Raw genomic sequence first — 14,661 nt, 5'->3', positions numbered from 1 at the left:
TGTTTTTATATTTAAAAAAAAAAAAAAAAAAAAGTTAAATTCACCACACTGATTAATTGAATGAGAAGCCAAAATACGAGCTGCTTTCTAAAGGCAGGTCAAGTAGCTTTATGAGTAGCTGTGTGAATGTCATTATATAGCAGACACATGCAAATTAAATGTCATTATATAGCAGACACATGCAAATTAAATGTCATTATATAGCAGACACATGCAAATTAAATGTCATCAATACCAGTTTACCTGCACAAGTTAGGACAGATTTGCTTTAACAATTTGCTGCGAAACTGTTCACATGAACTAAACCCCAAACCACCTGTTCAAGCAAAATTTTACAGAATAAAGCTTGGAAATCAAGCTGGTGTCGGTCCACACAAAACCTCTAGTGTAAAGGCACCCTAAAAGACATATTTCTGAATTTTATCATGAGGTGTCTAACCTGCACTTTACTGTCATCTCAGGGTCTGTGGGAAACTCTCACAGTTCTACCCAGATGAACTCTTACTCTGATAGTGGGTATCAGGATGCTGTCAGCTACTACAGTGGTCAGCCACAGGGCGAGTGTCAGCAGAGACTGCAAAACACATTACCTGCTTCAGGAGGAAGCTCCACGCTGCAGAGGGGCTCCAGGGCAGAGGGCCAGGCTGCAGGACACCACCGAACACCTGAGCTTCAGGTAGATCTCGCATCCCTCACTTCATAATAGCTAAATCTCTTGAAAAACATGTGTGGGTCATGTTTCACTCCAAAATAAAAAGTACAATAAGAAAATGATGCATGTCTCCTGAAGCATTTATTATTATTATTATTTTTAATTTTTCATGACAGTTATGCACATCTACCCCTACATCCTAACTTCTCACTACCATGATGTGTCTTAGTTTTTTGTGTGTGTATGATTCGTATTATTCTCAGTTGTAATACTGGATTCGATTTTTCATTACTGTAATATTGTATTATAAAAACCAGACATTACCATGATGTATAAATACTTCAAATATTACATTAATTGTTTTGCTTTACCGTAGGGCTGGGCGATATATTGAATATTAGCGATAATATCGCAAAAAATAATTTTAATTTGAAAATATAAATAAGTTTGACGACGATGTAAAATTTGAAAATATTGTGAATATCGAATATTTCAAATTCAAGCATACTTTCCCAAAAGAACGCGCCGAACGTCCAAAAAAGGAAACAACATGTTATTGCGTACTGTTCTACACGCCTCTACTACACGAGCTTTCGTGAGTGCGGTTGCCAGATATCAAGAGTTCAAATCCCCGAATCAGAGCTTTGACGAAATAAGACGAGACTAAAATGTATTAAAAAAGATAACTTTACCAAAAACCTCTTTTTATTTTCGTCAAAAAAGAGACAAAATAGTATTGTGGACTGCTCTACACGCCTCTACTACACGAGCTCTCATGAGTGCCAGATTATTGTTGCCAGATATCAAGAGTTCTAATCCCCGAAACAGAGCTTCGCTGTTACATTGATATATTTTCTGCCCGGTGTTTTGCTTATTTTAAGCAATCTGGCAACCATGCGCACGCGCTCGCTCCTCATTGCGGAAGCGCTTCCGCCGATGATCTGAAAACACCAACAAACAAGCTGGAGTTTAGCATTTATCTAAATGAAAGTGTCACTCAACCAGTCTGTGTTCTGTCATCTGTTACATTGATATATTTTCTGCCCGGTGTTTTGCTTATTTTAAGCAATCTGGCAACCATGCGCACGCGCTCGCTCCTCATTGCGGAAGCGCTTCCGCCGATGATCTGAAAACACCAACAAACAAGCTGGAGTTTAGCGATCTAAATGAAAGTGTCACTCAACCAGTTTGTGTTCTGTCATGAGATCTCGACTGTATTGTTTGCGATTGTGATCGCTGAATAAATGCACTTACTCAACCGCTGTTGTTTGAATAGAGAAACATAGGCTATGGCAATTTGAAATTACTATTAGGAATTTCACTGTTATAATAATTTTCATTTGTTTTACCAGTTTTCATTATATAGACAGAGAGAGTGAACAAGTCTTTGGTATTCATTTATATATATATATATATATATATATATATATAAAGAAATACCTATGTGTTCCAGCAACTAGCTTTCCAGTGCCAGTGGGAACATAGTTTCATGCTTCTCTTAAACCAGGAGACAGTTGACAGACTTGTGTTCTTAGCTAAAAACTTGTAAAAAATACTTGTCCCAGTTTAATTATTTCCCCCAGTTGCATAGTGTAAATTGTGTATTGCATGCACCAAAAAAGTTGACAATGCACTTTCTGTATTTGTTTTGCGCTACTTCAATTACATATACATGTGTTCATTTAATAAAAAGCAGTAAGTGATCACTTGGTCTAGATATTTTTTAATTGCTTAAATTTGCACTAAACATTTTGTATTTACTTTGTAACAATAACTTCTATCTAAATTGTTTTTGTTGTTTTTTTTAATGGGGGCAAAAGAAATTCATGTTTTTTTTTATTATTTAAAAGCAAATGCAAACATATCGAGATATATATCGAATATCGTAAAAATTTACAATATCGAGATATAATTTTTTTTTATATATCACCCAGCCCTACTTTACCGTGATGAGAATTTTGGGGACAAATGTGCTTGATTTGACATTTGAAAATAATTACATACAAAAAAAAAAAGGATTTCTTTTTGGTTTTGCTTTTTGTTTTAATGGACTTAGATATGGCCTGGTCATGTTTGATTAAAGTAAAAATATATATATATTAAAGGGGTCATAAATTTCCTTGATCTTTTGACATATAAGTGGTCATTGTACTACATACAAAAAACATACAATAAGCTTTAGAATTTAATTATTAGTCTAAAATCAGCTTTTTTAAAATCCAGTCTGTCAAAATTAAGCGTTTTGCACTTTTTCCACTTTATTACCTAACCCTCTGGTGATCTTTGGTCAATTTTGACAGAAAAAAAAGACATTTTGCTTTTTACTTCATCGGAATAGTACAAAACTTGTAAAGGTTTTGGCACTTGCTATGTGACTAATTCTGCCTTCCTGGCTACAGTCCAATAGAAGAAGACACGCTTATGAGATGTACAAAGATGAAGCAGTAGAGTGTGGGAATGCTTTACAAAACTACAAACAAAAAATGCTGTCATGTGGACAGGCCGCATTATACTCATGGCGAAGTTATTTTCAGTAGGAGTAAAAAGCAGCTGGATATATGCAAGCAGCGGTTTACTGTTAGTGAACATGCAGATGCTGCTGAGAGCGGCGTTTAGATGAATGTGTAGATATGTGCTGTGCGCTTTCGTCTCAGTAGCAAAATAAACACACATTAAAAATGACAGCGTGGGAAAACAGCAGTTAAGAAAGCATCTGATCAGAGCGATGTGGATGTTTGCACAAGCTCTGTAATCGGCAAGTCATGTCATGTTTATTTATATAACACACTGTAACAAAGTTCGTAGATCGGGAAGAAGGAGGTGGGAACCGGCAAACATTTAAACATAAAAACTTTAATAATCAAATAAACAAACAGAAAACAAAAGTCAAAGCGGCAGCCCCTCACAGACGACTGCCGCATAAAACATAACAAAACAACAACAACATAAATAGTCCAGGCCTGGTCCTCTCTCGTCCTTCACTGTCGTCACTCCTCCTTTTATCCTTCCGGAGCTCCTCCGTGTGACTCGAGACTAGGGTTGGGTACTGAAACCCGGTGCCAATATGTAGCTATGTAACCGGTATGTACTAGAACCGAATCAGAACGCAGATTTCGGTGCCTTATTTCGGTGCCACTTAATGCCTGAGCGATTGATTGAAATATTTGTCCTGGTTCTCCAAAATGGACGTAAGAAGCATGGGTGTCGCTAGGCCATTTTTAGCGGGGCTATAGCGATTAGCTCCATAAACTGTACACAAATTCGTGATCGCCTCAGAGTCAGTCCCCCTTTAAATTTAATATGAAAACGGTGGCAGACTTCGTCTCCTCCTGTCTTTCAGCGTGCTCCGCTTTGCAGAACGCGCCGACGCAGCGTGAGCAGACTCAAACAGAAACAGAGGACACAAGGTCTGTGTTTATCGATACATTGTTCTAATATCTGTATCTGTGCAGTTCTTTGTCATAAATACAGTTTACAAAAGGTCACGAGGGAGCAATCAGTTTCCCATCTACTGTAAAGTTTTCGCTGCGTTCACCCCTCGTCACACCACAGCTGTTTCCTCCAGCGAAAATCTAGCCCTTATATGAACGCATAGGCTACTTTATAAAACGATCATGTTGGTATTTTCATTTGAAATTTTAATATTTATTATAAAACATATTACAGTGCATGTGGCATACCATACAGTCATTCACAGAACTGATTAAAGGCAGTGACAGACAGCATTCAGTCAATTCACTCATTTTGAAACATTTAGAAACATTATGTGTGGTTATTAGTGGTGTATTAAATATTGTTTTGTATTAAATAATGACCCAGATCGTGAAATACATTTATTAGCCTTAGAGTAAGGGAAGCACAACTGTGGAAATGAGAGCATCCGAGGAGCATGTGAATGCTATATATATTTATTTTAAATATTTTTAATGTTATCCATGGTTTTTTTTTTTTTTTTTTTTGGCTCTTTTTTTAAAAGTTTTAAAAGTATCGATTTGGCACCGGTATCGTAAAAAACCCAATCGATACCCAAGCCTACTCGAGACCGGTTAGTGGCGCAGGTGTTGCTCATCATCATTTACTCCACCGGCCTCGCTCCGTTTCCACAGCTCTCTGCCCCGCCCCACTCGTCACACAAACTTTATGCAAAAGACTGCTTTAAAGCAAGCAGCATTACTGTATTAAACATGAAAAACTGACAGTTTCGCTTTACTTACAGCTTAATTACAACTTGATTTTCTGCTATAAAGCAGATTTATGAATATGTATATATTTTAACACACTGCAAAAGCTGCAAAATAATTGATTAAAGCCTATTGATTAATCATTGTAATAATTGTTAATTAATCGATTATCAAAATCATCTCCCAATAATCAAAAATCTCCCATAGGTATAGAAACTTTTCTTTCCTCAGAAAGAAAGTGAGCCTGGAGTGCAACACTTTCAGACGCAATGGTGATAAGGCCATTAAGCATTGCTTGAGCGTGAATGTCCAGGCATCGCACGCACCTGTCATGAGTACCTCCTCTCATGATGAGTCTGCTACATGGCTCAACACATTTTCAGAAACCTATTGTGTCCGCTTCAGAGAAGTAGTAACTGATCTAAAATAGACAGCTGAGAACACGAGAAACACTTTCCGATGGGCAAACAGAAAAATCGGTTCCGAGAGATAGCACGAGCACACTGAGACATATGTGACAAAGCACCATTGGCCAATGAATTGCTGTAATGGTATCAGGGCTTCAGCCAGTCACCACACCGGGGGTGTTTCCCATAGCGTCAGCGACACAGTGTAGAAGTGAACCTATGAAAGGGAACTTTGATGACATCAGTGCTCACATGGCTTGAACAAAAATGCAAAATTGGCATTTGATTTGGGAAAAAAAAAAAAAGTTTCAATTACACCAGCAAAACTTGGTTTTAATTCCAGTCAGCTAAACTAATTTACATTAGACCAGTAACAGGACAGGAAAGTAAATCTGTTGAGTCAGATCAAGTATAAACAGTTTTTTAGAGTAATTGATAAGTTATATGCACTTTTTACTTTTCTGAGAAGATTAATGTTATATCAGCAGATCTTTTCTTTTATTTGAACATCATGGCAGCTTAATCATAACTGTCTATGTTGAGATGCAGTAAAGGATGTTTGCGTCCTCTTGTAGGTGTCGGGAATGATGGATGGGGCTAAACCAGGTCGTGCTATGCGACGAGTTGGTTCAGTGCCCGCTCGTGCTCAGTCGCTGTACGGAAGCAACATCTCTCCGTCTCGAGGGTCCCTTCGGACCATTGGAAGCTCCTATGGGTTGCCTTTCACAAGCACCTCCCTCTCTGGAGTCCCACAGAAGAGCTCTCCTGCCGCCCTGCGTAGAATGGGCTCCTCCCGCTCGAGCGGTGCCAGCCGCACCACGTCACCCTATTCTGGAGGTGTAGGCTCTGTGAGAGAAGACAAGCAGGCCGGATCGGGGTCACCAGTCAGGCCAGGGATGACCGCAGTACCACAGCATTATGGGTCGATGATGTCGAGAACGTTTCTGCATGACGTATCTAATCCATACATTACACACAGCTATGAGGTCTACGAGCAGATAGACCCACGACCAGACAGCTTAACAGGTAAGAAAACAGGAAGTGCTTTGTTCTCCTATTCCTTTATTACTCCTATATTCAACCCTCGAGTGTGAATGATCCTCGAGTGTGAATGATCATACATTTCCTAGGAAAAAACAAGTACCTATCTTTCCTGGCCATGTGGCTAACATTTTAGGAACACAATTTTAAGAGTCCCTGATTACATATATGCCTATTTTGCTCCTGCTCAGGTCTTTGAAGTTGTGGCTATTGTTAGTGATCATACATTTCTGAGGCGTGGACTTTATCTTCATGACGTATCACAGTGATATGATTATGCTGATTGGATTGGGGCTGGTAAAACTTCTTGGCAGGATGTTCTTAGTACATCTTTTGCATACTTTATGTTTGAGACCCGAGTGCTTCATCTTCATCTGCAAGAATGAGAGTCCTCCCTCCAGTTTACATATTAAGTTTGTTCCAAAAATACACATTTCTTGATTGTTTTTTATATTGTCAAGTAGGGCTGGGCGATATGACGATATTATCATATATCGACGATGTCTCGTAAGTATCGCGATGTCGATGTCAACAGTCAGGTAACAGACGATTATCGACATTATTGGGGAAAAATGATAAAATGACAAATGATAAACCTAGTAAGTTGCAAAAAATATTTTACATAGCCCCATAGTCACCATACAGGTCTTTTTGCATGCAAGAATTAAATAATTTATTATGAGGGTTTGGAATCGAAAAGCTATTAAATTTCGATAATCAGATGAGATACGTAAGGTCAGGAATCAAAAGACTTGTTATAAAATTACATTTCGATTCTGCTTCTCGATTTCTGTATGCACATTTATTGTGATTTCAAAAGATTCAACTGCAAGAAGAGAAATAGAACTCACTTCTGCACTCGCGCGCTGTTTTCTGTGCTGCGCACACACACACACACACACACACACACATAAAGCACACGCACAAAAGCCGCCTCTTATATACACAAACACTGGACTCTTTCTCGCATTCTTACACATTCGAATGGACAAATACACACAGAATTATATCAGAATATCCCATAAATACAATCGGTTATGTCTTAAGTGAACGCAAAGAGCTGAGAAAGAAAACAAGGGTGTATTGGATCCGTGCATTGACAGCAGCCGCTGCCGCCAGTCAATGTTAATCAAAGAACAAAAGAAAAGAAAGTGACTGAATCACTTTTGTAACCTCAGTTTATATTTTATTTGCCTGTTGTTCGGCGCTAACTACTGTAACGTGCATCTGTGTAATATGTATATTATTTTGGAGATGCGTTCCAATATATTTTATTCTTATTTAGGATATAGGCCTATTCTTTTTTTGATCTGCAGTTTAACAAAAGTTAAACAGAAAAAAGACAAAAAAAATGTAGCACTGCATGTGTTTCTGAATATTTATTTAAACAGACTGTATAATGATGAAAAACCGCAAACATGACAGGTATAATTAAAATACGCAAATTTCTTCAGCGCACATTTCAGTGCAATATTTTTACTGATTTTTTAAACGGTGTATACAGTATAATTATGTTTAATTAAGCTGAGATATAGCAATATAAATTCTTAATTAATTTGCGCAAACGGATGAAGACATTATAGGCCTATATCTCAGCTCGCCCCTCAACATGCACGCGTTCGGAGTTTCGGCAGCCCAACACTGAATATTATATTGTGGCCGTTGTATTTTGATAAATAAAATAAAAATGATAAAAATTACAATACAAAAATTACATTTAAATTACCCTGTTTCTAAATAAATAAAGTAGTTATTTTCATTTCGTTAAAAATGGGCCGAAAGAGACCTCCGAACTAGGCTACCAGAAAGAAGAAAAAAAAACGTAACGTTTTTGCTCAGAATTTGTTTTTAATCCCTGCATGATTTTAGTCATGTATGATAAATATCAAACAGCCTACGTTATAGCTTGACTACAAGTTTAAAAACAAAGCTGCAATTGTTATAATTAAGGAAATTAAACTTACCATCATGAAATGTGTCTACACAGGCAATAATGCCAAAAAGAAAGAGAAACATCGGAAAATAGGCATATTTTATTCAAGACATTATTATATGACATCAACATGCATTTATCATTCTTACAATCACCGCCAGAATGTCTAACTTCACCATGATGAACTTAAAATCGGGTTCTATTATTTTTCCTCAACAGTTCTCACAAAACGAAATTCATTTCAAACACAAATTTGATAAGAACAGAGTGGAAAATATTAGCAACACCAAAGCTAATGTTTTCTGTTAGTTTAAGCACAAACTAAGAAAAGTAAAACCAAACTTTGTGGCAATAATTAAGACCGCACTCAACATGGTGTGTGTTTATGGTGCATGTCGGCAATGTTGTCTCGGCGGGGGCGGGGCGTGGTGGAGGTGGGGCTTAGGTAGACGATATTATCGGATATTACGATATTTTTAAAGGCGATTATCAATAAGATATTTTTGACACATCGCCCAGCCCTATTGTCAAGGTGAAATTCCTTAGTTTGTGCTACCGTAAGTGTTGTGTTACCAATATAATGTGGTGCCTTGTGTGTAGATCACAATCAAACAAAAAATACAGTTTTAAAATGATCGTTTTTAGATTTTAGATTAGTCATGTGTGTCCATCAAGACACTCTGCCTGCACTGGCGGTGTCGAGTGCTCTGTTGTTACTCCATTACAACAGCAGACAAAATTACAATGTTACCTTTGCTGAAATATCCACAATAAGAGAGTAAAGTTTATCTGTTGATAAGATGGACGTGAAAGTTGTGTATGTTGCTATAGCATTTTAGTTATAACAGCTGAGTTTTTGTTTTGCTTAGAAAAAGAAATGTAGTCCACCAGACGGCCATGTAAAACCAGGACTTTTTCATTTTTTCTTATGTCAATTTGATGAAATACAGTGGAGAAAAACGCCCTGGGTTAAAGGGATGGGGATCAAAAATAAAAATGTTGTCATCATTTATTCATCCTCATGTCATTCCAAAATGTCTTATGATATAAAATATATTTGAGAAATGTTTTTTTTCTCCCCCTTTTTCCCCCTAAGTCAATGGCAACCAAAACGTTCTTCAAAATATGTTTTGAAATGATGACAGAATTTTCTTTCCTTTGTATCCTTTACAGGAACCAGACTTTAATAAGTGAGTGATGGTCTCTCTGTAACTATTCGTTTGTATTGTTTTGTCATCATCAGGTGTGCGAACATCTTACACTAGTCAACACAGTCAGATAGGTGCTGATCTGAGGTCAGCCACTTCCCCTGACCGCCATATTGGGCCTATTTATGAGGGCCGGACCTTGCAGGGACCCCTTTACCACAGCCTCAGCCAAACAGCTTCAGACCTGAAGCACAGCCCACAGAGTGCGCTCTACAGATCATCCTTTGGTACGCACCTACTGAAACTTGTGAAATCTTTTTTTTTTTTTTTTTTCATTTAAATTGTATTAAAAGAAATTATTTAAGAAACAATTGTGTATAACATCTAATGTAAGTAATTTTATATATTATTATATATATAATGTTTATTTAAAATGTTGCAAATAGTCCATACTGTAGTCCACTTCATCACTTAAATTTGCTTAAAATTGTAGTTTATTTTACAGAAAGTATTCTAATTATAAAAGTATCTACTGGTACTCCCAAAATAGCACATTTCGTGAAAGCATTAGTTCTCAACCCGCACTTCCAAACACGGCACACTTTGTATCTCACTTTAATCAAACAGCCCTGATTTAGCTGAGTAGCTCATTAGTATAGACCTCAAAACCTGAAATAGGTTTCTCAAACCATAGACATAAATACATAGATGTCTCATAGCCCACTTTTTTGCTGTGATACTTCAACACATACATGTCCACTAATGATTGGACCAGGCAAGACTTCCCTGTCTCCACTTACTTAGAATCTCGATAGTTAGCCTTACAAAATTATGCAAGTTGTGAAAAAAAGCAAACCCAGAGCAAAAAAAAAGATATAAAAATCAAACCCTTTAGCGCCACCAACAGCTCCAAGTTACACTCATGTTTATGCTAATAACTTTTGGAAAAAAAACCTTGGCTGGAGACTATTCGATTGCGATGAGACAAGAAACATAATGATTTCTCAGGCTTAAGGGTCGAACCTTAAGGTTTGCAGCTTTCAAATGTTGCATAGTTTATGAAGATAATTTGAAGAATAGGTTCTTCAAAAGCAATTGGTCAAGGATTATTGGGCTACAAAATTAACATTTATTTTGTAAAGACTGCAACAGACACTGTTTGATAGAGACTGATTTATAGAGCTTGATTTTGATTCAACCTGGAACGTCTCTTTAAGCCAAAGAATCCAAGGTTTAAAACAAAAATTAAAGCTCCGGTTACACTTTATTTTAAGGTGTCCTTGTTACAATGTAGTTATACATTTAAGTACTGAGTAATATTAATTAACTACATGTATTTAACTATTGGGTTAGGATTACTTAGGGTTAGGATTAGGGTTACTTGCATGTAATTATGCATAATTAATTGTTATTATAATAGTAAGTACATGTAACATGTGTAACAAGGACACCTTAAAATAAAGTGTTACTAAAGCTTCTAATTAAGGTGTGCTGTGGTTGCTGTGTTTCAGGTATGAGTAACCTGCAGCGGAGCTCCAGTCAGCGCAGTAACATGATGTACCAAAGAAATAACTATGCTTTAAACTCCATATACACAGAAGCATACCAATCTACCCCTTACTGGTCCCCTGATCCCAGCTACACACACCAGCCCATGGATGATGATGCCACACGCTCCCCTTCGGTAGACAGCATGCAGAAGGACCCAAGGTAGATGACAGTACTGATGTTAATTAGTAGAACTAGTTTTACATAGTTCTGGATCAACACTTGCTGCTTTCACATTAACACCCCGTTACTGCTGTGTGTGTGTTTGTGTTATAATCAATAAGCTGGCTTCATGTGAATGTTGTCATTGTGTTAATGTGTGTTTTTGTAGGGAGTTTGCATGGCGTGACCCTGACCTGCCGGAGGTCATCCGCATGCTACAGCATCAGTTTCCATCTGTGCAGGCTAATGCAGCGGCATACCTGCAACACCTGTGCTACAGAGACAACCACGTCAAGACCGAGGTAAACAATGTTCCATTTTCTATGAGACGTGAGGTATATGGAGGGAAGATTCTGCCCATTTTAAATAAATTAAGAAATGGTTAAATGGTTAGTGACTATTACAGTTTTTTCTGAATTGCTAAAACGCATTTCTCGAAACGATTACTCATTTTCTCAAAACCTTAAACACAAATCCAAACCTAAACTAAATTCACAGAACCCCTGACTCTTCGGGCAAAATCAAACAAAGCTTTCAAATCATACACACATTAGTCAATAGTATACGCACTACAGATCATTTATTAGACACTACAGTGGCATGTAGTTAAAAAAAAAAGGGTAACGCTTTATTTTAAGGACCAATTCTCGTTATTAATTAGTAGCTTATTAGCATGCATATAACTGGCATATTGGCTGTTTATTAGTACTTATAAAGCACATATTAATGCCTTATTCTGCTTGTATTTTAGATCCTTTAATCCACCCCGTACCTAAACTTAACAACTACCTTACTAACTATTAATAAGCAGCAAATTAGGAGTTTGTTCAGGGAAATCTCTTAGTTAATAGTGAATATGTGTTCCCTATTCTAAAGTGTTACCAAAAAAAGGTTAATTGTATATAATAAACATTTTCCAATTAAACACACACACACACAAACAAAGGAAATCAAACTTAAGTGAATATGTGGAAAAACATGTTAAAAAGGGGAAAAATTTATTAATACATAAATAAATAAATAGTTATTCTCTATTGCTAACACACTATAACTGATTAATTTGGCCCAATTTTCCAAACAATTCATTCAGTTCTCAAAACAGAGACACATTTCACCTGTTTTCACACACATTCCAATTTGCTTAAACTTTTCTGCAAGCTCTACACAAAAATGCCCTCATTTTGCACAGGTTTGACTGTGTTCTCATTCAGAAAACACAAGTACACAATGTAATTAACTCAAGCATCACAAAGGGAACTCAAATAGCACACATTTATCTATGTGTAAACATTAAGTACCAAAACTGATGACACAGCAGTCAGAATCTTGGGGTAATAGAAATAGGGTCACAGGTGATTATGTGCTTTGAATAATGAATCCTAGTGGTGGGAGACAAAAAGAAAGAGGAGAGGAAGAGGAAGGGAAAAGAAAAATGAAGGCGACGTGATCAAAGGACATTTGTTCCTGATGAAATACAAAGCACTATAGTTGACCATGTTCACGTAGGTGATTGCCTTCCTCCCCACCACCGGAGCATGATGCCACAACCTATGATAGACAACTGTCTAGGGGAGCTAGAGAAAGTCTTTTGTCAGAAGACTAAGAGAAGAGTCTTAGTATGGCAGAGGATGCTGTTTATTTATTTTTTACTTTACAGTAATTGACAGTATACAGCACAGCAGTGGTTCTCAAACCTGTCCTGGAGTACCCCCAGCCCTGCACATTTTGTATATCTCCCTCATCTATCACACCTGATTCAACTCATCAGCTCATTAGTGGAGACTGCAAGACCTGAAGTGGGTGTGTCAGATATATGGAGACATACAAAATGTGCAGTGCTGGGGGTACTTCATGGAGAGGTTTGAGAACCACTGGTATACAGTATTGTGTTCATATTCAATTCTTTGTTATTTGAACTATTTTTAACCATTCAAAATATTTTTCTAGTGCTTTTCATCTACTGTAAGATCACTTTACAGTAGTGTAATGATAATGATCTTTTCTTAGAGCTTATTGCTGAATTTCCCCTCTATTTATGTTGCATACTGTAGTAGACTACAATAGCATACTGTAATTATTCCTGATTCCCAAAAGGTTTTTATAACAGTGTTTTGAATTGATCTCACTATTGTTAGTGAGGTAGTCTGCGTATTTGACAGATTTGTGTGTCATCTGAGGCCAAACATTAGATTCTGGTTAGATTCTGTTTTTGACTAAAATATTTGTTTTTAACCTGGAAGTCTGAAGTTTGTACAAGTTGGTGTACCCTCTGGTGTGGCGGATCCAGCCTCGACCAGAAAGCACGTCTATGTCACCACAAGCCAGTTCTTCCACGCTAATGTGGTAGTCAAATATATACACAAAAATATATTGAAATGACCAAAATACAGTGTAAAAAACAAATATTTCTCTGAAAGTCCTGATTATGGTGGCCACAGAGAATCTGCTCAAATTAGGTTGAACTCTTTGTCCTGCTGCCCTCATTGTCATTCCATGCACAAGAACATGGTCTATCACAGTAGCTCTAATCTGAAATGACTGTTCTTGGTCTTGCTCTTCCTCATCCTCCTCTTCCTCCACCTCGTATACACACTCTTCCGTACCTCTCAGATTGATGGATGCACCCATGCCATCTGTGCACTTTGAACTGGCTTATATTTTGTGCATCTGATCACATATTTAGAAACAAGTGTCAACAATTTTGAATCATTGTGTGTAAATGATGACAGCTGTGTTGCAGTTGTGCTTAACTTTTGCTTTCTTGTGTTTAGGGTTTTGCATCACAAGTTCATCACAGTGCAAATTGTGTTTTAGTGAGTAAGAATGTGTTTAGAGTTTTGCAAAAAAATCTGTGCATGAGATTTTCAAACAGTGTCTAACTGCCTGAACTTTTAAGGTTTTGCAGAAAGGGTGATTTATTTGACAAATTGGATTAGGCTATTGAGAATTTGGTTCAGAGAGTGGGGTTTAGTGTCTTAGCAAATGTGAAAAACTGTATTTTGCTCAAAAATATATACTGTATATAAGTTAACCAAGATTATTTATCAAGACTACTGTCAATTTATTTATTTATTTATTTTATTGTTTGATTTAGTGGAAGCAAACAGCGCAAATGACTGCTTGAAAGAAAACAGACTGGCCATAGATCTTTTTTTTTCAGCTTGTCAGTGCTTTCTCTGTAATGTAGAGAAAGTAGGGGTGTAACGGTACATGTATTAGTTTCGAACGGTCACGGTTAGGTTCATGCAGTCAGATCACGAGTAAAGTCAGTCATGGGCGATCAGTCCAGAAGGATGCGCACGGTAATGCAACGCTAACCGCCACAACAGAAAGAGCAGAAGAAAAGACGATCTACACACCAGAGGCCCGTTTCAGAAAGGAGGTTAAGTGAAAACCCTGAAATGAGGGAAACTCTGGGTTTTCCGTTTCAGAATGGAAGGTTTGTCAAACCCAAGAAAGCAGGGTAAGTCAAGCCCATTTCTGAAAGAAAGGTAACTTATACTCAGAGTAGGGTTGGGCGATGTCTACCAAATTGGCATCGGATGATGTCTACAGTGAAACATCGTGATGTCTGTCAGCCATCGACGAT

At 37.3% G+C, this 14,661-nt stretch overlaps 1 protein-coding gene across 4 annotated transcripts in view; it reads left to right on the top strand.

The window, feature by feature from the left end:
• LOC107699959 (plakophilin-4-like) overlaps nt 1-14,661 on the top strand; it is a 102,919-nt gene that overhangs the window by 65,536 nt on the left and 22,722 nt on the right. For all 4 annotated transcript variants that reach the window (XM_016501424.1, XM_016501422.1, XM_016501421.1 and 1 more), the window contains 5 exons: nt 462-676; nt 5,816-6,266; nt 9,458-9,649; nt 10,874-11,072; nt 11,242-11,374. In XM_016501424.1, coding sequence (XP_016356910.1) covers nt 462-676; nt 5,816-6,266; nt 9,458-9,649; nt 10,874-11,072; nt 11,242-11,374 — 1,190 coding nt within the window. The remainder of the gene's footprint in view (nt 1-461; nt 677-5,815; nt 6,267-9,457; nt 9,650-10,873; nt 11,073-11,241; nt 11,375-14,661) is intronic.

This window comes from Sinocyclocheilus anshuiensis, unplaced genomic scaffold (assembly GCF_001515605.1).
Source record: "Sinocyclocheilus anshuiensis isolate Anshui unplaced genomic scaffold, SAMN03320099.WGS_v1.1 scaffold1284, whole genome shotgun sequence".
Lineage (NCBI taxonomy): Eukaryota > Metazoa > Chordata > Actinopteri > Cypriniformes > Cyprinidae > Sinocyclocheilus > Sinocyclocheilus anshuiensis.
Note: the sequence above shows the minus strand (reverse complement) of the source record. Positions and strands in the feature narration are given on the sequence as shown.